This window comes from Bombyx mori, chromosome 17 (genome assembly GCF_030269925.1).
Source record: "Bombyx mori chromosome 17, ASM3026992v2".
NCBI classification, from domain to species: domain Eukaryota; kingdom Metazoa; phylum Arthropoda; class Insecta; order Lepidoptera; family Bombycidae; genus Bombyx; species Bombyx mori.
In genome coordinates, this window is record NC_085123.1 from 3,068,105 (window position 1) to 3,093,043 (window position 24,939).

Sequence of the window (24,939 nt, forward strand, 5' to 3'; positions counted from 1 at the left end):
TTTGATGTGAACATTTTCATATTAATTGAAATTTATGAAATAAATAAAAACCGCTTAAGTTAGACAATGATTATAACGTCACAAAACATTTTGTCCTTAATAAATATAGTACAAAGGGAATGGATATAAATATTAAGGAATAGAAAAAACTATGCTATGAAACAATAACAATATTTTAATATGTAAATAATCACTACATTCAAAAGGCTTTATCTCTATTAATATCCATAAACTACAATTCATTTAACAAAAATTCATTCAGCATTAACTCAATTACTTTATTTTGAATTTAATAAAATTGTTTCTTAATTTTTGTGGCATCTTACTTTTGGCTATCGGCAATATTTAGTAATATTAATTCTTCAAAAAATTTAATTAATACAAATTTCAGAATAAGCTCACATACTTGATAAATCAATCAAAAATAGTATTCCATCTAATCCAGGACAATGGAAATATGTCATATCTTTGGTAAACATTTAAGTAAATAAATAAAAATAATCTCAGATCAGTTCACATTATTCCCCCATTACAGGATGTCCTAATAGCATATATACCTACAGCAGAAAAATAGAGACCTATAATTTGTAAATATTCATAATATTCATATATATTCAATAGTATGTCTGCTACAATTGTTGCAGACAGTGTAAACGTCAGAGGCAGCATTGTGCCTGCCCTTATGATGACATACAATGTGAACCAGTTTGAGGTTGTTTTTTGTAAAGATTTGCAGATAATACCTATCTGTATCAATGCTACCCGGTTTAGAGTATTTGTCGCACACTGTACATTTAAAATCACCCTTATACAAAACTTCTATGGCTTCCAGAATTTTAGGTATTATTGAACGGGAGAGTTCAATTTTGTGATCCAAATTCCATGTCTGGAATATGATTCGTTCCTCGCGGCTCCGGTATGGGTTGATAATGTGGTCACCTTCATAGGCACATTTGTTATTGTTCCATAAACCACCGCATTCAAAGAGACCAGTCACATTGCACATTCGGACGCTTTTGTCTGCTTTACGATTGAAATAGTCCTCGTTATACTTGTTCGATTCAAGTAGTTTGCGCAGATCTAACAAAAACTGATCGATAATTTTCTTACCGCGTCCGTTGCGGGATTGCACATATGTTTCGGAAGACTGCAGTGCTGATTTCGTCTTATAATAGTAGCCACGCATTCGTTCTTTGACCCGTTTAGACATTGATTGCTCTTTTGTTTTCTCAGAGGGTTCAAGACCTGAAATGTTAAACTTAAGTTTAAGTGAAACTTATTCTAAGAACAAGATTGAAGATTTGAATAAAATATTGTACATTTGTCATTTGTTCCTGCATTGATAACAGGCGAATCAGTAAGGATGAAGTTTTACAAAGGAAAATAATATAGATATTTTATTATGTATTTTGCTTCATGACAAATATTGAAATTTAATTTTCACTCAACGAAACAAGCAAGACTTCGACGTGACCTAAAGGATAAGACGCTTCGTGTACTCGTACCAATAAATGCGACTATACCAGTGTTCAAATCCTGCAAGCATGTTTCAATTTTTATAGTAAAATATGTGCTTATTCATTCATTATACTCATAATAACCTAATCTTTCAAGGGTGCAATTTCTCATCATTAAGCTCAGCCAACCACACAAATAATATAATTGAAATATAAGTGTCAACTACAGGTTACTAATACGTCATTTTTCCTTTAACACATGGGAAAAGTTATGTTACTGAATCCAGTTTTGTGACCTAAGGTTAATAAATTAAGTATAAGGAAATCTTCATTATACCTTCAAACCAAGCTGGATCTTGTGTTCTCTCGCTGAGCTCTATTCTAGCATCGTCAGCAGATGCAATGTACTTTTGAAAGACTTTGAACTTCTCTTTGATGTTTGTCGATAAAAACTGCTTGGCTGCTGCTCCTGTATCTATATACTCTTTCTTAGTTGACAGGATCATATTGTAATAATAATCAAAATCTACAACAAAAAAATACATTATACCTTTAAAATAAACAACTCAGATAAATTTTTATATTCTAGGTAAAAAATTTGTGATGTTTTTAACAGGTATTCAAGCTCATATCTAATAATTACCAGACAGCTTAACGAGAATACATTTGCTGACTGTACAGTGCGGCATAAGGTTTGAGACTTCATTGTATTTGCGAGAATATATCGACATCAACCCCACGAAAAGCACAGCGGTGCTCTTCAAAAGGGGTCGCCCTCCGAACACCACGCTGAGCATCCCCCTCCCGACTAGGCGCGTCAACACCTCCGCCCCCGCCATTCGCCCAATCACGATGTTCGACCAGCCCATACCGTGGGCCCCGAAGGTCAAATATTTAGGCGTCACCCTCGACAGTAGGATGACATTCCGCCCTCACATCAAGACGGTACGCGACCGTGCCGCCTTCATTGTAGGACGTCTCTACCCGATGATATGTAGGCGAAGTAAAATGTCCCTTAGAAATAAGGTGACACTCTACAAAACTTGCATACGCCCCGTCATGACCTATGCAAGTGTAGTGTTCGCTCACGCGGCCCGCACTCACTTAAAATCATTCCAAATCATTCAATCCCGTTTTTGCAGGATAGCCGTCGGAGCCCCGTGGTTCGTCAGGAACGTCGACCTTCATGACGACCTGGACTTAGAGTCCATCAGTAAGTATCTACAGTCGGCGTCAATGCGCCACTTCGATAAAACGGCACGACACGAGAACCCTCTCATCGTGGCCGCCGGTAACTACATTCCCGATCCTGCGGACAGAATGGAAAGCAGTCTACGTCGCCCAAAACACGTCATCTCGGATCCTCCCGATCCACTAATGGTGCTTCTAGGTACTTCAAGAACCGGTCACCGTTCCGCTCGAACCCGTCGCTTGCGACGAAGAGCTCGACGAGTAAATTAACTCTCAGACACAGCCCACTGAGTTTCTCGCCGGATCTTCTCAGTGGGTCGCGTTTCCGATCCGGTGGTAGATTCTGCGAAGCACGGCTCTTGCTAGGGTTCGTGTTAGCAACGTCATCAGGTTTGAGCCCCGTGAGCTCACCTACAAAAGTTAGGGCTACGCTGAAATAGCCTCTCAAGGCTCTCAGCTTAGGTAGGAAAAAAAAAAAAAAAAAAAAAAAAAGCGAGAATACCAATACAATTAAAAATCAATTACATTAAAAAATTATGTTTTAATGTAAACTCTTTTATTGGATATTTGAAAAGGTAATTGATTAATAAAATTCCAAATCCCTTTACTAATTTAATGGTGGTTTATCATAGAATTATTACAAGTATATATTATTTAAATAATGAAAAACTTATTAATTTCTAGTTCCCATTTAGACACCTTTTCCTTGACACTATTTACTATAAACAATCAGGAAATTATATGATATAATAAAAAAATTACATACTGCTGCTTATTCTTAAGATGGGTATCAATGGATAAATGGTAAATAAATAGGAGGATACTAAGGAAAGTGGGCAAGGATTCAGCTTCAAACAAATTTAATTAAGACCCTGCAGCTTTATTATTATCGGAAAATGGAAAAGAGAAAAATTTTAACTTTTGAATTAACATGCAATGAAATCTCGTTGTATAAAAAAGCATACCTGTTATCATCTTTTCTGAACCCTTTAGTAAAATGAAGACGGTTTGTGGTGGCAGAGTGGCTAGGTACTCATCATTGTCAACTAGCGTCCCATCTTCAGCCACGTATAAATTACATTCTCCGCAGCTGACATTGAACTGAAAGCACAAGAAGCGGAATTAGGTCAAGGCTCCAAGTATATATGCCAAGGCCATGCCCGTGACCTAGTTATGAATTCAAGGACAGAGAAATCATGACTGAAACTGCATTTGAAACCAGTAACATAATTCATTGGAAACATTTGTTTTATTAATTAAACAGAGTTTTGAGCATTTTTAACTTACTTCTAATTTTTTGTGTGATTTCTCGATCAACTCGTGTAAACTTTCAGCTGCCACGCCAATTTTCTTTTCTCGTTTAACACCAGTCACTTTATAACCTTTCTTCATGATTTAAAACGATTCTACATACAATCTAATAAATAAAATATATAAATAAACAAAGAACATTCAAATCGTGCTGATACGTAGTTTACTTTTTATCAACTCAATCTTTGATAGGTCCCAACTGTAGCAAGTGTATTGTCTATGCATTGAAGAAATTTGAAATGGGACAGGTGTGCATAAAGACATTTCTGTTTTATTCGCCCGTTACACGCAAAGGGAATTATAATGAAGTCTTTTGTACTTAAAGCCTACGGCTTTACTACTCTTTAGTTGGTTTTGTTATAGGTAAAATGGAACGAAATAGAATGAAATGGAGTTAAATGAAGAAATAGAAAAACATCCTAAGCATTTATATGCTGAAAGTTTACTGTACTTTACTGAAAGTTGCTTCAGCTGCTGGACGTAACTTCTCGGGATCCTCCAAAAAATCCACTGAGAAAGTCTCAGTAAATGACCACCATTTTACTGAGAATATTTAATCCCATATCATTTCATTTCATTTCATGCCATGTTTCATAATATTAATCAACTCTATTTCATTTCACTATATATTATCATTTGCAGAGTTAATTACTACATTAATCAAATTACATTCTTAACTTCATTTATCTATACCGTCCCACGCTCCTAATTTAATTCATACTTACACTGATATTAATAATGGTCAACATGGACAGTTTCCTTCGTTTTTATTGTTCATAAACTATAAAAAGTTAAAACGGCGAATTATAAAAATGTTATTACTTGACACTTGTTATTTTAATGCAATAACCGTGTCGGAGCCAAAATAAAAGTGTATCATCTATGGCTATTGCTATATTTTGCCGGTGACCGGTGACTTTTTGGCGGGAACGCGAGGAGTAGAATTTCTAATGTTGTGTGATTTTGTTTTATTTTGTCTATTTAGTGTTTCTTCGGATTTAAATGTGTAATAACGGTGGTTTATTAACTGTTTAATATCTGTGAAAGTGCACAATTGTGGGAAAATGAAACAAAGCCGCTGGACGTAACTTCTCGGGATCCTCCAAAAAGTCCACTGAAAAAATCGCAGTAAATTACCACCATTTTACTAATACTATATATTTCATCCCATATCTCATTTTATTTAATATCATCCCAGTTGATTAATGTCCCAAATTAATGATTTTCATTTCATTTCATTTCACTCTTTAATATAATTTTTCATAAAATTAAAAAATATATTAAAATAGGACATGACTTAAAGGTTTTAGTTACTAGGTCATAAAATCCCTTAAAAAAATTGCCGGTATTTTCTTAGCTTATTAAACCCCATAAATATTTTTATTTCATGAATAAATTGTTATTACATACCGTACGGTTACTAAAACATCTAAGTTAGGGTTTAATATAGACCTTTTCAGCGCGGCTTAAGGCTTAGAAAATAAACATATCAAATTATCAAGCGACATCCACAGTAGAAGTGTAAAACTATTAATATGAAACGAGGTGCTTTAATAGTTATTGAAGGTATCGATAGAACAGGGAAGTCGACACAAGGGAAAATATTAGGTAAGAAACAAGTGACGGAAAATAAATAGCATAACATTTAAGAAATTGCTCAGAGGGCTGTATGTTTAAGAAAAATGAAAACTCAGCTTGGTAATCTGTTACTTAAATTATGACTTTCCAGTTGAAAGCTTGAAAAAGCACAACATTGAAGCTGAATACAGAAATTTTCCTGCCCGTGAGACAGAAATTGGAAAAGTCATAAATAATTATCTATCTTCAAAGGTAAGGTTTGTAATGTACAATATACAGTAGCAGCTGATCTGCTTTTCATAATCGCAGGAATAGGCTGTTCGCAGACCAGTAGTAACAATCTGGAACCTATCTATGAACATAAGGACAATAAAATTAACACTTTAACCTGATAGCATAAAGTGATCATATTTACACTGTTATACTATTGACCAATATGAATGTAGCAATAATTATTTAAAACTCGATGGACCAATGTCTGTAAAAACTATTTCATGAAATTATTTACAGAGCTCAGATAATCCACAATTTCAACCTTTTTGATTTTATTTGGTTTCAGTATATTACAGAAAACTTTGTCAATTCATTAATGCTGTAACATGCAATTTTATAGTCAGATTGTGTAAATATCATAATCTAGGAATTAAGACTCAGGTCTATTGTTGAAATAGCAGTCTGTTTATAACTTATGATAATTCAAATTTGAACACATTTTAGAATGAATTATCAGATGAAGCTATCCATCTACTATTTTCTGCGAACCGCTGGGAGCGAGCCCAAAATATAATAAAAACTTTAGAAGGAGGCACAACAATAGTGCTTGATAGATACTGTTACTCAGGTGTAGCCTTTTCAGCAGCAAAAGGTAATTAAAATGGAAATTATATTTAGTAAATGTAAAATCAATATTAACTTTTAATAAAATGAAATATATAACAAATATTTTATTGGTGACTTCAAAATCAAATGTATTCTAAAGGTAAAAAAATGGTTTAAAAAATCAGGTAAATAACACATCACTATACTATACTACATCCTATTTGAAAGTGATTGCATCGTATAATACTCTGCTTGTTGTATTCTATCCAAGTTAAATGAAATACATTATCACTATTGTACATTTGCAATCATTCTTGATAATCATAGAACTCTAATCAAAATGCCATTATTCAGTAACTTCATAAGATTACAAACTACTTCTACGACTAGAATTGTCAGGGTATTATTTTTAAAATTTCATTAAAAATAAAACTGTATAGCATGTATTGGCATTGGGACTTCTCATTTATATTACAACATTGAAGCCATTTACAATCTTAACATTTAATTTAACCTGATCAGCTTCATTGTACCCCAAAATTTAAGCAACTACTTTTTGTTTGTGATTTCTCGAACGTTAATCTAGAAAAACAACCCCAGACAACATGTATGCAAAATTGTATTATAATCAATTGATTATTTGAGATATTAAAGTGTAACAAACATATTTTTTGCACTTATTTACATTCAGTATTGAGTATGGATGATACAGCTCTTTAAAAGTTTTAGCTATTCCTCCATATTTGACTATATATATTAATAATATAGTCTTGAGAAATGCTGCAGCTGTAAAACGTGAATGATTTATTGCATTTTAGGTTTAGATCTGAACTGGTGCAAGTCTCCAGATGCTGGTTTGCCACAGCCAGACAAAGTTTTCTTTCTAACCATGCCTCTTGAAGCAGTTTTGAAAAGGAATGGTTTTGGGAACGAAAGGTAAGCCATATGTACCTAGTCTTGCCATAAATACTGAGACAAAGGAAAAAAAAAATTCTATTGTAAATAACATTTATTACTTTTACAGTGTGTTAGTTTAATACATAAATATAAAACAATTTAAAGTACCTATAAAAAGCTTATTCGAAGTGGTCTCCATTGGCTACAATACAGTCCTTTAAACGTTGAGGCCAGTTATCAATAGAAGCACGCACTCTTTCCATGGGAAAAATTTTCACTACAAATCATACGGATTGTTTTAGGGACTCTAAATTATCATGGCGCTTAGAGCAAGCCGTGCTCTCTAAAACTGATCATAAATAATAATCCAGCGGATTAAAATTGGGACTAGACGACGGACTGTGTTCAGCTCTGATGAAGTCCGAAACGTTCCTTTCCAACCAAGACTGCGTAGACCAAGCTTTATGACTTGGCGCCGAGTCTTGCTGGAAGGACCATTCTTAATTATTGAACATGGTGTTGTTAAGGGGCTTCACTACCTTCTCAAGAATGGTATCTTGATACACTTGTGCCAATGTTTTGATACTTTTTTCACAAAAGTATGGCTCAGTCACTCCTTCATAGCTAATACCCCACCAAACCATCACTGAAGTCGGATAGTGCCCACGTTGCACTCTGTCGACTAATTGGGAAGCTTCCTTAGAGCTTTGAGCATAAATACGGTCATTTTGTTTGTTAAAATGTTGCTCAATTGTAAAAAATTTCTCATCCGTAAACAAATTTTTTCTATGACCTCTCTTTGCGTACCGCTTCAGTAGTTGTTTCGATTTTACCACCCTATTCTCTTTTAAATTATCAGTTAAGAAATGACCAGTACGTCTCTTATAGGCTGCAAGTCCTAAGTCATCTTTTAAAATAGGTACGCGACATGGTTCTAGGTGCTATCTTCATCTCCCGAGATAAAATCTTTTGCTTTCGGACAGGATTTCTTCGAATTCGTTCCCTTACTGCTTTGACCACCTTTTTCGTACGAACACTACGTGGACGGCCAGATCTTTTTCTGTCACAAACAGAGGAGGTCTCATTGCACCTATTAATAGCCCGGTACACAAACATTTTACTAATACCAAGCGTATGGAGAGTTTTAAAAATTGCATTTGGCTCCATACCTACTTTTTTACGAAATTTTAACTGTTATTTCATTTCTTCCAGATATGAAGTGGTAGATTTCCAAAAGAAAGTGTGGAATATTTATTCTAAATTGATAGAACCGAATTGGGACGTCCTGGATGCTAACAGGTACGTGCTGGAATGTTTTGAATAAAACACATTAGGATCACTGATCATTTCAAAGGCATACAACAAGTTAAAGTTTTCATCACTCTATCATATAAATTTCAGATATAAGATGGCTAACGTTTAAGTGAATGAGCTCACGGCTCACCTGTTGTTATGTGTTTATTGGAGCCCATAGACATCACAATGTGAATGTTGCCACACTCCTTGAGACTATCTGTTCCATTGTATAGTAATCGCACAAATGATATCTCTGCCAGTTTGATTTTCATTACCTACATCATGGAAATCATGAGAATGAGTTAAGTATGTATTTCAATCCACAATTTGGTGACTATCTGAGGGAATTGAATACTGCCAGAATGGCATCTTTCGACACAAGTACATCCATAGTTTTTAGACCTAGTCTTTAGACCACTATGACCTGCCACTGTATTAATTATCTAGGTAAAGTTTTATCCATCTATTTAAGTGACTCAAAGATTACCTATGCATAATACTTTTATATTTCAGAACAATGGACGCAATTCAAACAGATATTCTAAGCAAATCATTGGAGATCATAAAGGAGGCTGAAAATAGCCCCATAAAAAAAATATGGATTGAATCGTAACATTCATTTAATTTCTTACCAGTCAGAGTATGTGACTTTTGTCCTGTACATAAATAGCTAAATGTTTTTTTAAATCATAGAATGAAATAGTGATGAGATTTGAGAAAGAACCATATCCTTAAAAGCTAAAAAAAAAACTTGTAACCAAACAAAAAAAAAAATAGGTGTAACCTAGGTGTGTAAACACAATAATTTTTATATGAATTCTTCTCCATAATTCGTTGAGCCCAATGCTGAGGTTCATAACGTTTATGTTGACGAGTTCGCCAGCTAGCTCAATCTTCAGCAGCGTGGATAGCCTTGGAAACAGGCATCCCTGAATTTATCTGTCTGTAGCCAGTCAACACACTTTTCCCCCATTTCATATATCTACTATAAAATATTTATCTATTTATTTATTTGCCTTGACAATGTGTTCAAGCTTCCTACCGAGCCTTGTGGTCGAGTCTGGTGCTGATAATTACTTTTCCTAGTATGGAAGCATTAGTGGGTGAATAGATAATACACGTTCAGTACACTGCTGAGGTTGTAATTGAATATGCATTCTTACTAATTAGATTTTGATATTTAATATAAAACACAGTTTAATAAATATACAATATAACATATAAGTCCAGTGGACATTGTTTAATTCTATGATTGAATTGAATGATAATGTAATGTTTGGGTTTATTTGATAAGAGGCACACAGATCATAACACAATGCTTCAGAAGCTGACTGAGAACTGACAACTTAGATTTTGACCATACTGTGATTGATTAAAATAGACTTTATTTTGCAGTTGTGAAATCACTTTTTTTTTAAGAAAGTAGTACTTGACTTGAGTCAATACTGTAAATAGGTATAAACTGTATAAAGTTGTACGACCTTTATAGAAACATAAAATGTTTTTGGTACATGAGTCGTCTATTATCAAAGGTGGCAATCTGTGCTTTTGGATAATTTTTTTTTATTGATATGTCAATACAGATTGATTTGAATATAATCGTCTCCTTCAAAGAATACGGTTCAAAACCTGCATTAAATAAAGGTTAATAGTTAACCTGTTATTTATCTAAGATGTCGTTCCGAAGAGTTTTGTGACTGCCAACGGAATACAAAGTCAATAATTCGTTTTTCTGATTTACCAATCATTGTCCAAAAGCCAGATTGCCGGCTTTGATAATAGTCGACTCACATAATGTTTGATAAGGGGAATATTTGTGTAGAAAAAAATTGTCACTAATTATTTTTATAAACTTTACATGTTTTAAATATTAAATTAGATACATTAGGAAAAAATTAATAAATTTTAGAGTTTGTGTTTTTTTGCTTGGAAACTCAAGTTAGGCTTCTAGGCTAGGCTATGCAGGTTATCAACATTCACCAAATTTGTGGTGCAATTTGTGAAGAAGAAAATTACCAAACTACTATACTTTTAAAACAAATCAAAATTTAATTAAGACAATTAAATTATAAACAATGTCATGAGTAGTTTAAACTATTTATTCTGTACATTCTGTAACAATAATTTAGCACCTTCCGATGATTGTTGCTTCAAAATATTTACATGTGGTTTTAATTTTGCCTTTAATTTCTTATCTACTTCTTCACTATTACTCTCTATCAATTTCAATAGGAAAAAGCAACCCCTATTTGTACGTATCCACACTTTAATCTGAAAACAATAAAATAATAGTGGTTGTCAACATTAAAATTATGCATATTAAAAAATAATTGACATTAGTTTCTGGTCTATTTCTAGTAACAGAAGTCAGTAAGATATATGAGTCGTCTGTTATCAAAGGTGGCAATCTGTGCATTTAAACAAAAAAAAATTATTGATATGTCAATACAGATTGATTTGAATATAATCGTCTCCTTCAAAGAATACGATTCAAAACCTGCATTAAATAAAGGTTAATACTTAACCTGTTATTTATCTAAGATGTCGTTCAGAAGAGTTTTGTGACTGCCAATGGAATACAAAGTCAATAATTCGTTTTTCTGATTTACCAATAATTGTCCAAAAGTCACATTGCCGGCTTTGAAATAGTTGTCTCATATAATAATAAATTACAATATGTTTTTATAGTATTTTCGGGATTCGACAATTCAGAATCTATGACTTACAGTTTCATCATTTAAATGTTCACTTATAGCTTCACCAAGAGTATCAGCCGATTTTTCTTTGTCTAAACTGGCTAGTTTTTTTAAGCACATGTGTATACCAGCATCCTCAATCGCCAGGGTATCGTCCTTCCCTTCCACCTGCATGTGCCAGTCAGTCTCGCAGATCACTTTTGCCAATGCATGCAGAATCTCTTTAGATGATTCTAGAAAAATAATTGTAATACTTTAAATGGGTGAATAGTCACATACTCAGTGTACCCCACGGCGTGCCCATCTCTTTTTGTTTTCTATTCATTATTTTTTATTTAATATTAAAAATACAATTCAAAATTGATTTAAATTTAGGGTGTGCTCACAAAACATGTGTTTGATAATAAAGATGTGATTTATTGAACATTTTCACCATTACTAATTTTAAACTGTAAATTCAAGTTTCTCAATAAGAATATACCGTGCGTTTTACTGATAATGATATGGGCAGTTCACTGTTACCTTTTTGTAGACTTAAAAATAAGTATGTACATATTTACCTATAGACAATACAGCAACAGCCAACAACATATTAGATTTATTGCTTAGCCAGAATTTAGGATCTGTTTCCATATCTTTCTTTAGAGCAGGTAATATAGCTTCCCTAAGCTCCGAAACACGAATTTCTGTGTCTTTCTTCGATGTTCCACTCTTAGCACCATCTTCCAAAAACTTAATTAAACAAGGATGGAAAGCAGCTGTGTCTTTTGGTTTTACTAACCAGTGAATTACCTGAAAATTATTAATAGTTTTAAGTGTCTGCAACCTATTTATAGAACTTTGTGCAGTAAGTAGGCTTTGCTAAATTATGTAATGCACCTGTAACTAATAATATTTCCCAACTATAATAGTTACATGATAGCTACATTATTTTACTAGATTTTTTTTTTTTTTTTTTTTTTTTTTATTGCCCTTGTAGGCAGACGAGCATACGGCCCACCTGATGGTGAGTGGTTACCGTCGCCCATGGACTTCAGCAATGCCAGGGGCAGAGCCAAGCCGCTGCCTACCGCTTAATACTCTCCACAAGCCTCGTTTGAAGAAGGACATGTCATAGCGCTCAGGAAACACCGTGGAGGGGAGCTCATTCCATAGCCGGATGGTACGTGGCAAAAAAGATCTCTGGAAACGCACTGTGGATGACCGCAGTGGCTCCAGGTAGTATGGATGAACTCTACTCCGGTGGCGGGCGGTGCGATGGTAAAAACGAGATGCCGGTATCATCTCGAACAACTCCTCAGAGCACTCCCCATGGAACATACGGTACAAAATACAGAGGGAACCGAAGTCCCTCCGCAGACCCAGAGGCTCCAAACGATCCGTGAGAATGGGATTATCGACAATCCGAACGGCCCTCCTCTGTATGGAGTCAAATGGAAGAAGCTGGTATTTGGGAGCCCCGGCCCAGAGATGGGAGCAGTACTCCACGCGAGGCCGGACTTGTGCTTTATAAAGCAAAAGCCTTTGTCCAGGCGTGAAGTACCGCTTCGCTCTGTTGAGGACTCCCAGCATTTTGGACGCCAACTTGGCTTTGCCTTCCAAATGACTCCGAAACTGGACATCGCTCGAAATGTCGACCCCAAGTATCCCAATACTCTCGGACGGTTGCAGGGATACTCCTTGGAATTGCGGCGCCATGACAAAGGGGTCCTTCTTCGCAGTGAACGCGCAAACTTGTGTCTTTATCGGGTTGAATTGAACCAAGTTCAATTCACCCCATTCGGAGACTCGCCCCAGAGAGTTCTCCACTTCAGACACAAGTTTTGATCGTCTCTCTTGCACCGCGCTCCGAGAGAGACTCTGATGGCCGATATATCGCGCATCCCCCGTGCTGTCATCCGCATAGCAATGCATGCCATCAATAGACAGCATGTCATTGATATACAGGATGAAAAGCGTGGGGGAGAGCACCGAACCTTGTGGAACGCCAGCGTTAATGGTCATGGTATCAGAACAGTCACCGTCTACAACGACCGTGATGCTCCGCCCATCCAAAAAGCTAGCGATCCACTTGCAGAGACCCTCGGGGATTCCGTAAGATGGTAGCTTCGATAGAAGTGCCCTATGCCAGACCCTGTCGAAGGCCTTCGCGATATCAAGGCTCACAGCAAGAGCCTCGCCCTTGCTCTCCAAGGCTTCAGCCCACCTGTGAGTAAGGTATACAAGAAGATCGCCAGCTGAGCGACCGTGACGGAAACCGTACTGTCGGTCACTGATCAGCTGGCGATCCTCAAGATACTTCAGGAGTTGTGTATTTATTATTCGCTCCATCACCTTGGAAAGCAAGGAAGTTATCGCGATAGGCCTATAGCTCGACGGGTCCGACCGGTCACCCTTCTTGGGGATAGGGTGGACGTGGGCGGTCTTCCATGAAGACGGAACCCTGTTAGCGCAATAAGAGAGGCGATACAAACGCGTTAGCGCAGGTGTCAGCTCAGGGGCGCACGTTTTCAAAACCACTGCGGGGATGCCGTCTGGCCCACTCGACTTATGGACGTCCAGGAGTCGGAGCTCCCGCCTAACTGCACACTGTGTGAAGCAGATATCCGGCAGGGAGCTATCACACTGGGGGATGTTCGGTGGAGTGGCACCCCCGTCGTCCACAGTCGAGTTCGAGGCGAAGAGTTTGACCAGAAGGTCAGCCTTCTCTTTCGCGCTGTGGGCCAGAGTGTCATCGGACTTGCGCAGTGGTGGGAGACTAGACCTGCAAAAGTTTCCTTCTGCAGCTTTGGCGAGCGACCAAAAAGCACGGCTCCCGGAGGGATAGCTCTTTAATCGCTCGCCAACTCTAGCAACGTGCTCCGACTTCGCCTTGGCAATTACCTTCTTGTAGGACCTGGAAGCGGCGTTATATTTCCGCCTTTCCCCTGAGATGTTAGGATCCCGACGTCTCCTGGCATTATCCCATGCCACGTATGCGGACCGCTTGAGGTGTGCAGCATCCCTACTGGCATTGTTATACCAGGGTCTGCTGCGACCCCCAACGGGCACTTCAGAGGAGGGAATAAACAATTCCATCCCCCGGAGCACCACGTCTTTAAGACGGTCCGCACAGACGTCAGGATCAGCAGAGGAAAAGCAGAACAGCCCCCATGGGTAGGATGCGTAAAATTCACGCAATCCATCCCAATCTGCTGACATGGACCTGGAAGCGGCGTTATATTTCCGCCTTTCCCCTGAGATGTTAGGATCCCGACGTCTCCTGGCATTATCCCATGCCACGTATGCGGACCGCTTGAGGTGTGCAGCATCCCTACTGGCATTGTTATACCAGGGTCTGCTGCGACCCCCAACGGGCACTTCAGAGGAGGGAATAAACAATTCCATCCCCCGGAGCACCACGTCTTTAAGACGGTCCGCACAGACGTCAGGATCAGCAGAGGAAAAGCAGAACAGTATAGTGGTCTACAGTTTTAGAACTGATAGTATACATGCAATTCTGCAATTGTCTGTGCCTTATAATACAGAAGATATTTTAGTCACTTGTGATGAAGGGGTTTTGTACATATGTGTATTTTAAAAGTAGAAAACTTTTAATTTTTTATATATACTTATAAGATATTTGGTGCATGTGCTGGAGTTTAAGAGGAGAATGTGGAATATCCCTTATTTTAATGCAATTGAGGTCTTATATGTCAAGACAGTAATTACTTAATGGTTTCTAATATGTATGAATAAAAAAAATATCAACAACAGTTTCTAAGCTGTGAAGATCTTTCTGACTTCCAATTTATATCCCAATTACTATTCTACCATGTTCAAGAAAATTCTAAATTACTCACCATATTACCCCAGTGGTCCTTAGCAATGTCTTTTATATTGGCAGCCAGAGTGGACACAATAGTCTTCTTGACAAGAACAGTATCGTCAACAGAGTCAAAAATAGCAATCAGAAGGCGGTATCCAGTCTTATGTTTACTTAAAGGAATAGCATGTTCCTTGACCACTTTTAAAATTGTCTGAAAAAAAATTGTTCTTTAAAATCTAATTTTAGCTTTAAGCTAAATAAAATTAGAAAAAATCTGCTTTTACCAGTGAAACAAACAAATTTAACATTATTCTGAACAAATTTTATTTTGACTAAAATTTTATATATGGGTAAGGCCGCCAAAAAGTAACCATTTTGATGGATGACTCCGCGTCCGGCATCTTTTTTAGAATAAATACATGAATACTATCATGTTTTATTGTTTTCCTGGCAAAAGGCATCCTTTCTACAACTGTTACAAATACGCAAACGTCTGTAAAACTACTTCTTTGTATTTAATTATGTAGTTTTTACTACGATAATACGATTTGCTAGAACAAATTCAAGTGTCCCAAATGATCCCCCATCATAGTTGGAATGAATTATATAAGTTTCAGTTTATTCCACCGGCAATAAAAAAAATTTTTTTAAAGAATCATTTATGTTAGGCAATATTTAATTCCTTCACAAAAATCTAGCTATTGAAATATCAATTATTTTCGAATTTTAACATCACGTCCTAGTATTTTAAGCTTTTATGTTACTGATTTTAAGTTACCAAAATTTTTACAATAATTTAAGAATTGAGCAGTAAGAATATGTTTTATAATTGGACACGCCAATATCTAACTTACTTATGGTATGTCACGTACTTATCGGCCATTAGTGAGATGATACGTGAGTTAGTTTGGTCCGCATCGTGTTTTTGTCCGACAGAAAAAAGTTTTTACTGATTTTAAGGTAAGTTTGTATCGTTTTGCTTAAATCGAAGGATAATTTAGTAAGTTTAATGTTTAAATAAGAGCTCTAAGCTATAAACGTTGTTAATTATTCATCATAGTGCCCTAGGTTCGAGCATCTTTTGAAAAGAGGGTAGATTTAAGTTACTTTTATGTTACTATTGTTGTTAATTTTTAGTTACGTAGCATAAAAGTGATGTAAAGCTTAGAACATATTTGGAATTGTAGAACAAAATTATAAAATGATAAAATTATAAATTATAAATTCAAACACATCAACAACTTTTAAGTTATCCGGTAACTTAAGCTTTTATGTTACATGAGTTCAATTTAACGGCCTTACCCCATATATGCCAATACATCACTATTACTCAAATTTGATACTATTACAAAACATTGCATTTAATTTAAAATAATCTACTTTATTCCTTATTTAAAATATTTGTTATTTCTATTTTTATCTAAAATAGTGTTTTAGTGTAATAACTAAATAAATATAAATACATATAATAAATAACTAATAAATAAATTAATAAAAAACTAATAAATTACTATTTTAATTTAATTTACATCCCTTTTAACTATTACTTGATTAGGTTTGTTATTTATTGTATTTAAAAATTTACAGGATACATCTTTAAATTTAATGTTTCATTAGAAAAATCTTGATGGAAATATAAAATTTTAACCCATTATCTGACAAAGCAAGACGAAATTAGAGGAGAATGAGCTTAAGATTGAGTGTATTCACAAATTTGTATACTTACTTTCTTGTCCTTATTTGTACCCTGCCAAACACACATACTGGCAGCATTGACACCAGGTAAAGAATTACTGAGTGGGACAATCAGTGGGCTAAGAATAGAAATAAAATCTACTCTATCTTCTTGGCTGCATTCACAGATATAGTCATATAACACAGAATGAAACAATCTGAAATCATGTTTTATAATAAGTCACATTTTTAATACTAACTCTCATTTGATTTAAGATCAATCTTTTATCTGTACATTAGATGGCCTTGAAAGATGACTGTTTTTCATTATGTATCAATAGTCATAGCAGATTGTGTCCTAAATTCAGTAGTTTTAAAGTATACATATTCAGTATATATTAATTAGCAAATTATTGCCTGTAGTGGTATTTGTGTTTGCAACTACCAATTTACTGTTAGAATTTTGAATCATTTTTTCTATAAATTAATTTGAAGTTATCATGGTTTAAACATTAAGATGCCTAGTGTAGTTGTATCTAGTAAAGCTACTACTATACCTATGTACAAATCCCCTAGACCGGTACCATTTCTTGTAAAATGCACAGTTAACATGAATGACCTCCATGACGAATGAATAATATTGTTAAATAAAAATTAAACCCTAAAAAATATGTAATTACTATATAATTGATACATTGACTTCAAGTCTCAGGGTGGGTGACAGCATTCATAATGTGAAGTCTATGGGTTCAGATAACAACTTAAGATTGAGGTATGAGCTTCTTCACCTGCCTGGAATTAAAAAAATACTGACATAAAAGTTATTGTAGTATATAAGTGTTATATTGTATGTGTAGACTAGACTTCTATTGAAAATATGAAGAGCGGCTTCAGAATGAGCAGCTTTATTGGCCACACACATTTTTATACAATCAAGAACAAAAGAATTCTAAATGCAGGTGTTGTCAACATTGGGACACAAAAATTACTGTGTAAAACTAAAAATAAACAAATCTTATAATATATTCCAAAAAAAAAAAAAGAAACCATCTTGTGCTTCTTAGCCATCTAGTCTTAAAACTAAAACAAATGTCTTTAATTAACACTTACTCTCCATCATGTAGGTTTTTGTCTAATATCTTCTGTAAGTTGGCCTTACAGGCCTGGAGTATAGCTGATTTCATTTCTGGACTGTCTTTGTATGCATCTCTGAGTGTCTTTACCTTGTCGTCTTTTGTCTAAATAACCAAAAACTTGTTTGACACTCATAAATCTTTTTAATGTATTATTGACTAATTTATTTAACAGGAAATTATTTATCAAAATCATTTTTGTTTTAGACTTGCACCGATAAACATTAGCTTCTTAAGTACACAAGCATCCTAAGTTATCGAAAGCAGTGTATTTAAATTACTGATGTTGTAAATGATATTTAGAGGGCTTACAGAAATGCATAACATTTACCATAAGATTGTAATTATTTAATTATACACTCCGCTAAAGTTTTTTATCAATTAGTCAATGAAACAACTTGTATCTACTTTCTTTTCAAATTCAAATACCCATAAAAACCAACTTACATTCTTATAAATCTCTCCATAGAATTCTTGTTGCATGTGGCATTTTTCCTTTTTCGAGGCAAACTCCCCATATGCATAATCCAAGACAGGTGCACTAATAGCATGAGTTGACAGGGATACAACATGTCCATAAAACTTCTTCAAAACCTCATGCCTAATGAAATCTGTTCCATATTTCAGTATTCGCTTAACGGAATGATGCGCATACTTAGATTGACCCATCTGTACTATAATGTCTAGAAGCTCTTTCGTTATTTCATTTATAATGTCTTCAGGGCTATGTTTTAGTAGAACTTGAATAACTCGACTGAGATCATGAGTGAGAGCAATAGACTTGTATTGTCCCTTTAACATATTGTGCAATTCTTTACAGGAGTTTATTTTGAAGTCAGATTTCACAACTTTTCTGAAACAATTAAAATGCAAGGAAATATAACCTTTAATTATTTTATGTAACAGTTGGTTTTTTATTATATCTATTACAATAGTTTGATAGTTCGATATCACCAAGTAAAAAAATACCTCTGTATTTGTGCTGCTAACAACTTGGCCTTATGTGAAATCTCAAATACTTCAGCTGTTATTTTAGCTTTACGTCTTACAGTCCTTAATTGTTTTTTCTCTTTTTTCATTTCAGCCCATTTTGGCTTTTCTCCGTTTGCTTCATCTTTAGAAAAATTCGATTTTTCTTTTGTTTTAACAAATTTAGATCCTTTGTCGTTTTTAGTAAATTTTTTGAAACCTTTTAATCCATCCTTATTATTTTTTTTACCTTTTAGGTTTGTTTTGTTTTTGATGTTTTTAATTTTACTATCTTGTTCTTTGCGAACTGTTGTTTGCGAACTATTTAGTTTTTTCTTTTTTGGTGAACTAACACCATCTTCATCACTTTTCCTTTTACCTTTCTGCATTTTTTTAGAAGAAGACCTGTTTATATTTGGAATGAAGAATTGTTTATATTTGGTGACTTAAAAAACTGGCGCCTATTTATATTATGGGTTATTAATAATCAATTTTTGAAAAACGTGGTTTCAATCTAAACTAATCCAAAGTCACACATGGGTCTTTTTTTTTTTTTTTTTATTTATAAAATTAGCCGGATACAAGTCCATTGGCCGTCTACATATTATAATACAATAATAAAGTTAATATTTACGAAATGTCATACAGTATACAAAATTATTAAATTCCCGGTTTTTTTTCAGGTTTACATGTTATTTTTTCAGGTCAGATTTTTCCTACAGTCGCTGTAATAAATTTATATAAGCTCGGGAAAAGTCTTTCATTGCTCAAAAGTTCTTGAACGCGGCGGGTTAAGTCCTCTGACACTGACACATAAGTGTCTGACACTGAGAGTGACATTCGTAAGTCATCATCTTCAAGGGTTGTTCTTGTTTTCGTTAATTCAAATTTTTCTTCCAGTTTTTCTGTTATTTCTGTTACTAGGGTCAGTCTTTGTGTGGAAAAGTTGGAGCATTTCAATATTATGTGCGTCAGGTCTGCATTTTCATCATTACAGAATTGGCAGTGGCTGCTATTTGTTATTTTCATTCGGTGCAAATGGGCAGGTGTCAGGCAATGACCAAATCTCATTCTGTTTATGATTGTTATGAATTTTCTTTCCTTAAATAATTTGATATTGCAATACCATGGCTTGCATGGGATCTTCTTTTGAATTTCCTTATACCATTTGCCTTTATTCTCTGAACATAATTGCCAGTAACTCTCCCATAGCTGTCTTTTCTCTACTTTAAGTAAAGTTACATAGTCCGTGAATGGGACCTTCAATACTTGCGAGTGGTCCTCGTCATGTTCAGCATTTGCCGCCCTATCTACTGTCTCATTCCCACAAATACCGCTATGAGATGGAACCCATTTAAATGTTACAGTTTTACCACTATCAAATATAATTTTTCTTATTAAATATATTAGATAATTGAGCTTATAACTTAACTTATAATTATCTAAAGAGAGAAGAACACTCATGGAATCTGAAATAATAAGTACATTCTTTTTCTCCTTTTCCATATCACATACGTACAATAAACATTGATAAATAGCATATGTCTCTGCTGTAAAAATAGTACAATGATTATCTAATTTAAAACATTTAGTTAATTTCTTTTGGGGGTCATAATAAGCTGACTTAGTATTATTACCACTTTTGCATCCATCAGTATACAACACATAAAAATCATCTTTTTTAGATAGAAACTCATAAAATTCAAATTTACTGCCAACATGGCTAACATCTATTTCCATTTTAGCAAATAAAGAATCATATGAAACCACATATAAAGGCCATAGATCATTTTTGTAAATATTCTTTGTTTTCTTAAAAACTAAATTAAAAAAACCTAACAGTTCTGGAAATTGTCCTGTAACCACATTATTTACAGTTATAAGTACATTGGATTGTTGAGAAATAGACAGAGTGTCAGGCAGTTTATTTAAGATAATAGGGCTATTGCATGCTAGTAACTTGGTAGAGAATTTTTCAGCAAATAGTATTCTTCTAATAGGTAGGGGCTCAATACAAGTCTCTACTTCCATTGAAATAATGGGAGTAGTGCGCATGGCACCACTTATTATGCGTAATGCCATGTTTTGAATTACGTCTATTTTTTTAAGAAAGGTTGGTCTAGCATTCATATAAACTATGCCACTGTAGTCAAAATGGCTACGTATTAAGCTCTTATATATTGTTGATAAAATATTAGGGTCAGATCCCCAGAATGTACCTGCCAAAGATCTCATAATATTAATACCTTTCATGGCATTGTGACATATATAATCTATGTGGCTTTTAAATGTTAATTTATTATCAAAAATAACCCCTAAAAATTTTTTCTCATTTACTAGAGGTATCTGTTTATTATTATAAAGAACTTTAACTGATGTGATGTCATTCCCTAAAACCATAACTGAACTCTTTTCACTGTTAATTTTAAGTTTTAAATTTAAGGAATAAAATAGATTTAATTGTTGTAGTGCTAAGTTTATATTTGTTTCAGCTGATTTTATATTTCTGTTTATACTATATATCAGGACATCATCAGCAAACTGTAGAATTGAAGTATTATGAGGAATAAAATGAATAATTTGTGAAGTATATAAATTAAATAATAGTGGTGACATGCAAGCTCCTTGCATTAGGCCTTTCCATGTTTTTTTTGGTCCATGTAATTGATTGTTATATTTGACATATAGAGTTCGATCAGATGAAAAATTAAAAATCCATTTTAACAACTTTCCAGGTAAACCAAGATCATGTAAAATTTTAATCAGCTGTATAAGATCAACATTGTCGTAGGCTCCTTGGACATCCAAAAAGACACACACTGCAGTGGATTTAGATAGCTGGCAACTCTTCATATCATTAAGGAATGTTATCAAACTTTCAGCTGTACTCCTACCTTTACGGAAACCAAACTGACAAGGGGGTAATAGTTTATTTGTCTCTACAAAAAAATCTAATCTTACTTTGATCATGTGTTCTAGTAATTTACCAATGCATGACGTTAGAGAAATTGGCCTATAAGACTTATAATCATCTGGTGGTTTATCAGGTTTCAAAATAGGTACTACACACTGAGTTTTCCATGATTCAGGTATTTGTTGACTAAGCCAGAGAGAATTGAGAATATCAAGTAATTTGTTTTTCACTGAAATATGCAATTTCTGTAACATGATATATGGGATGTCATCTAAACCAGGCGCTGTGGATTTTCTTGATGTCAGAGCTATATCTAGTTCATGAAACATAAATGGTTTCAATAAAAAATTATTGTTTAGGTTATTATTGTTGTCAAAATACAGCTGAATATTGTCTAGTTCGGGTATGTCAGTCTGGGATAGTTTATTAATAAAATCATTTATCCATTCGTCATTTCGATATACGTTTCTATTTACATATATTCTTTTAAATTTTCTGATATCATTCCAAATTTTAGTCAATGGAGTGTGTCTATTAAATGAATGACAGAGATTTTTCCAGCCATTCAATTTTGCCTGTTTGATAATTATTTTTTTATGTGCATCAGCTTTTTTGTATTCAATATAGTTTTCTAAGGACATGCAGTTTCTATATTTTAATAAAGCTTCTCTAGATTTCCTTACAGATATAGCGCAGTCCTCACTCCACCATGGTGCAGGGGCATTTGAGACACGAATATTATTTTTATGAACAGGAATACAATTAACTTTAAGATTGTTTAAAATTGAACAAAATTCTTTATAACTTTTTAGAGGATCATGACAAGTAGTTGTTAAAAAGCTATCAAACATTACTTTAGATGTTTCCATATATACATCCCAATTTGTTCTTTTGAATAAATACTTTTGTGAGCTATCCTTAATTTGATACTTTTTAGGGGAGGTAATCAGATCAATAAATGTTGGATAATGGTAGCTACCATGAGGGTCATCCCCGACTTTCCACTCACATAGTGGAGCGAGGACTGGGCTGACACAAGTAACATCTATGGCTGAAGAATTGAAGCCTGGTCTCTGTATAGTAGTGGCTGATCCTGTATTCAAGATGCATAAATCCAATTCATCAAAAATATCTATTAATTCTCTACCTCTTGAATTCGTAGTGCTACAGCCAAAAGCAATATGGTGGGCGTTAAAATCGCCAGAAACTATACATGGCTTCGGTATTTTACTAATAATATTTTTTAATTTATTCAGTCTAATCGAATTACGACTATTATTGTTTTTAGGTGGACAATATACACAAAGAATGGACACTGGTCCTGATACTGTCGACACTACAATAGCGATACTTTGAATATCCTGATAAAATGCTGTTTTGATAGTTTTGTATTGAAGAGTATTTCTTATCAATATACCTACACCGCCATGCTCGTTTTGTGCATTTTTTCCAATGTAATTGTATCCGGTTATATTAACAGAAGGACTAGATTTTTTAAGCCAAGTTTCATTGAGTAGACACAAATCTATGGAATTATCTTTAAGTATAGTTTTAAGTAACCATTTTTTATTGTTTATGCTTTGAATGTTAAATTGCATTAATTTAAGTGGATCCATTAGAGGGTTAAATTTTGTTTAAGTATATCTTTAATGTGTGTCATAGTTTTTGCAGAATTTGAATTGGCTATCATTACTATAGTTTTAACAATTATTTCTAGGAACTTATTATCATTTAATAGATTTTCATAAGATACATTATTAGTTGAGTTTAATTTAGTAGGTTGTTTTTTAACAGAATTAGGATTATCTATTAAGGCCTGTGATTTAATTTGATTCTTTTGTATTGAATGATCTGGTCTGTTCTGAAGTCTTTGCAAAGGTGGAAATTCTTTAGATACAACTGTAGCATATTGTTTTGCTAAATAAACATTTTTATGTTTTTCATAAAGGGCTTGTTTCACTGGACAAAATCTTGAGATAGCTAAATGATCGCCTTGGCAATTACAACATTTCAGAATTTCACTTGAACAATCTTTGTATGAATGATTGCCTGAACATTTAGAACAGACCTGTTCATTCCGACACACTTTGGCACTATGTCTAAATTTAAGGCATCTGAAACACTGCATCAAAGGTGGTACATATTGGAATACCTTATATCTCCAATTATCTAAATATACAAAATCTGGAAGAACAGTACTCGAAAAGGTCACACTTATTATGGACATTGGGACTATATTTCCGCCTACTTTTTTTGTGAAACGTCTAACAGCAATGATTTCTGAATCTGATATTAATTTGTCGAAGAGTTCAGTGTTACTCGTTTCTGTAGGAATGAATCTTATCTTCCCCACACGCTCCACTGAAGATGCCGGAATGTAAGCTTTCATGTTGTTTTCTTTAAGGCAATTATGGTTTATGAAATCATTGGCAGCCACTGCCTGTTTAAATATAAGCATTATTTTATTAGCATTAATGCGCCTGTTCTCTTTAATGCCCTTCACCGACTTAAAAATTTTTGATAAAAGTAAAGGATTTTTGTTACCAATTTTATCTTCTCTACTGATACCTTCGATGTAGACAGGAAACTCGTCATTAAGAGAGTTATCAGGATAACTACGACGGTACCCAGGTTTGAGAAAAGGTTTATATCTGCAGTCCGAATCTGGTTGTCCGTCGTCCCCATGATATCTGCGTTTTTTCGCCTCGTTTCTTTTTCCCTCATCATCGCCGTCACTTTCTGACGACATTTTATAAACTTTTAATATTTATAACTAATAAATGTAATTTTTTTGTAAAAAAAATTTCAATTTGCCGCCTTCCTATTTCCCGCCAAAAAGGAAGTCTCACACATGGGTCCAAGCATCAGTATGACCAGATTTCATTTGACGAATCTACTGCTTGTGGTGGTTAAAAGCTACTAAATTATACCAAAAGAAATTTTTTTTGCTGTCGTCGTGTTACGACGTAAAAACATGAATGTTTCCTAATAAAACGATAAAATAATAAAAAGACAAAGAAACCACCATTGATTAAAGATATCAATGTTTTTTTTTAAATCTAAATAAAATAGTACAGGATCCCTGGTACACTTTTCATCGTTTATTACTAACAAGCTGATTTTTCGTGAGTAGCTTCCTTTTGACTAGACACCCAACTTTTTTCCTTACAGTAACGTTGGTAAATGGTAGCTTATT

The 24,939-nt window shown here is 34.4% G+C and overlaps 3 protein-coding genes across 4 annotated transcripts; 1 reads left to right on the forward strand and 2 right to left on the reverse strand.

The window, feature by feature from the left end:
• On the reverse strand, positions 1–4,249 carry LOC119630819 (DNA fragmentation factor subunit beta). The gene is made up of 4 exons (XM_038021346.2): positions 3,936–4,249; positions 3,614–3,749; positions 1,795–1,983; positions 1–1,245 (listed from the first exon to the last, which is right to left on the reverse strand). Exons 1-4 carry the CDS (start codon positions 4,038–4,040, stop codon positions 605–607), a joined length of 1,071 nt encoding a protein of 356 aa, XP_037877274.1. The 5' UTR covers positions 4,041–4,249; the 3' UTR covers positions 1–604.
• A 1,027-nt stretch (positions 4,250–5,276) lies between these two features.
• On the forward strand, positions 5,277–16,560 carry LOC101743578 (uncharacterized). Of its 2 annotated transcripts, XR_009975320.1 has the most exons (7): positions 5,277–5,567; positions 5,689–5,789; positions 6,255–6,402; positions 7,175–7,292; positions 8,466–8,552; positions 9,063–10,056; positions 10,332–16,560. XR_009975320.1 is itself a non-coding variant. In XM_004921915.5 (6 exons), exons 1-6 carry the CDS (start codon positions 5,495–5,497, stop codon positions 9,160–9,162), a joined length of 627 nt encoding a protein of 208 aa, XP_004921972.2. In that variant the 5' UTR covers positions 5,277–5,494; the 3' UTR covers positions 9,163–16,560. The 2 variants fall into 2 exon arrangements, 1 of the variants encoding a protein (XP_004921972.2); XM_004921915.5 differs by having other exon boundaries at positions 9,063–16,560.
• Positions 10,579–19,368, reverse strand: LOC119630811 (protein penguin). Its single transcript, XM_038021336.2, has 8 exons — positions 18,830–19,368; positions 18,308–18,713; positions 17,838–17,965; positions 16,780–16,945; positions 15,088–15,264; positions 11,806–12,037; positions 11,276–11,478; positions 10,579–10,820 (listed from the first exon to the last, which is right to left on the reverse strand). The coding sequence occupies exons 1-8, from the start codon at positions 19,216–19,218 to the stop codon at positions 10,644–10,646; spliced, it is 1,878 nt and encodes a 625-aa protein (XP_037877264.1). The 5' UTR covers positions 19,219–19,368; the 3' UTR covers positions 10,579–10,643.
• Positions 19,369–24,939: the final 5,571 nt, after the last annotated feature.

What these genes read in the sequence shown, in the direction of transcription:
- LOC119630811 (XM_038021336.2), bottom strand. Translation starts at nt 19,218, where the DNA reads ATGCAGAAAGGTAAAAGGAAAAGTGATGAAGATGGTGTTAGTTCACCA. An exon ending in GTACAAATAAGGACAAGAAA is followed by an intron (nt 15,265 to 16,779) that starts GTAAGTATACAA and finishes ATTTTTTTTCAG; the next exon opens with ACAATTTTAAAAGTGGTCAA. An exon ending in AGGACCACTGGGGTAATATG is followed by an intron (nt 12,038 to 15,087) that starts GTGAGTAATTTA and finishes AATAATTTTCAG; the next exon opens with GTAATTCACTGGTTAGTAAA.
- LOC119630819 (XM_038021346.2), bottom strand. Translation starts at nt 4,040, where the DNA reads ATGAAGAAAGGTTATAAAGTGACTGGTGTTAAACGAGAAAAGAAAATT. An exon ending in AATCACACAAAAAATTAGAA is followed by an intron (nt 3,750 to 3,935) that starts GTAAGTTAAAAA and finishes TTGTGCTTTCAG; the next exon opens with TTCAATGTCAGCTGCGGAGA. An exon ending in TTCAGAAAAGATGATAACAG is followed by an intron (nt 1,984 to 3,613) that starts GTATGCTTTTTT and finishes TTTTTGTTGTAG; the next exon opens with ATTTTGATTATTATTACAAT.
- LOC101743578 (XM_004921915.5), top strand. Translation starts at nt 5,495, where the DNA reads ATGAAACGAGGTGCTTTAATAGTTATTGAAGGTATCGATAGAACAGGG. An exon ending in AATGGTTTTGGGAACGAAAG is followed by an intron (nt 7,293 to 8,465) that starts GTAAGCCATATG and finishes CATTTCTTCCAG; the next exon opens with ATATGAAGTGGTAGATTTCC. An exon ending in GACGTCCTGGATGCTAACAG is followed by an intron (nt 8,553 to 9,062) that starts GTACGTGCTGGA and finishes TTTATATTTCAG; the next exon opens with AACAATGGACGCAATTCAAA.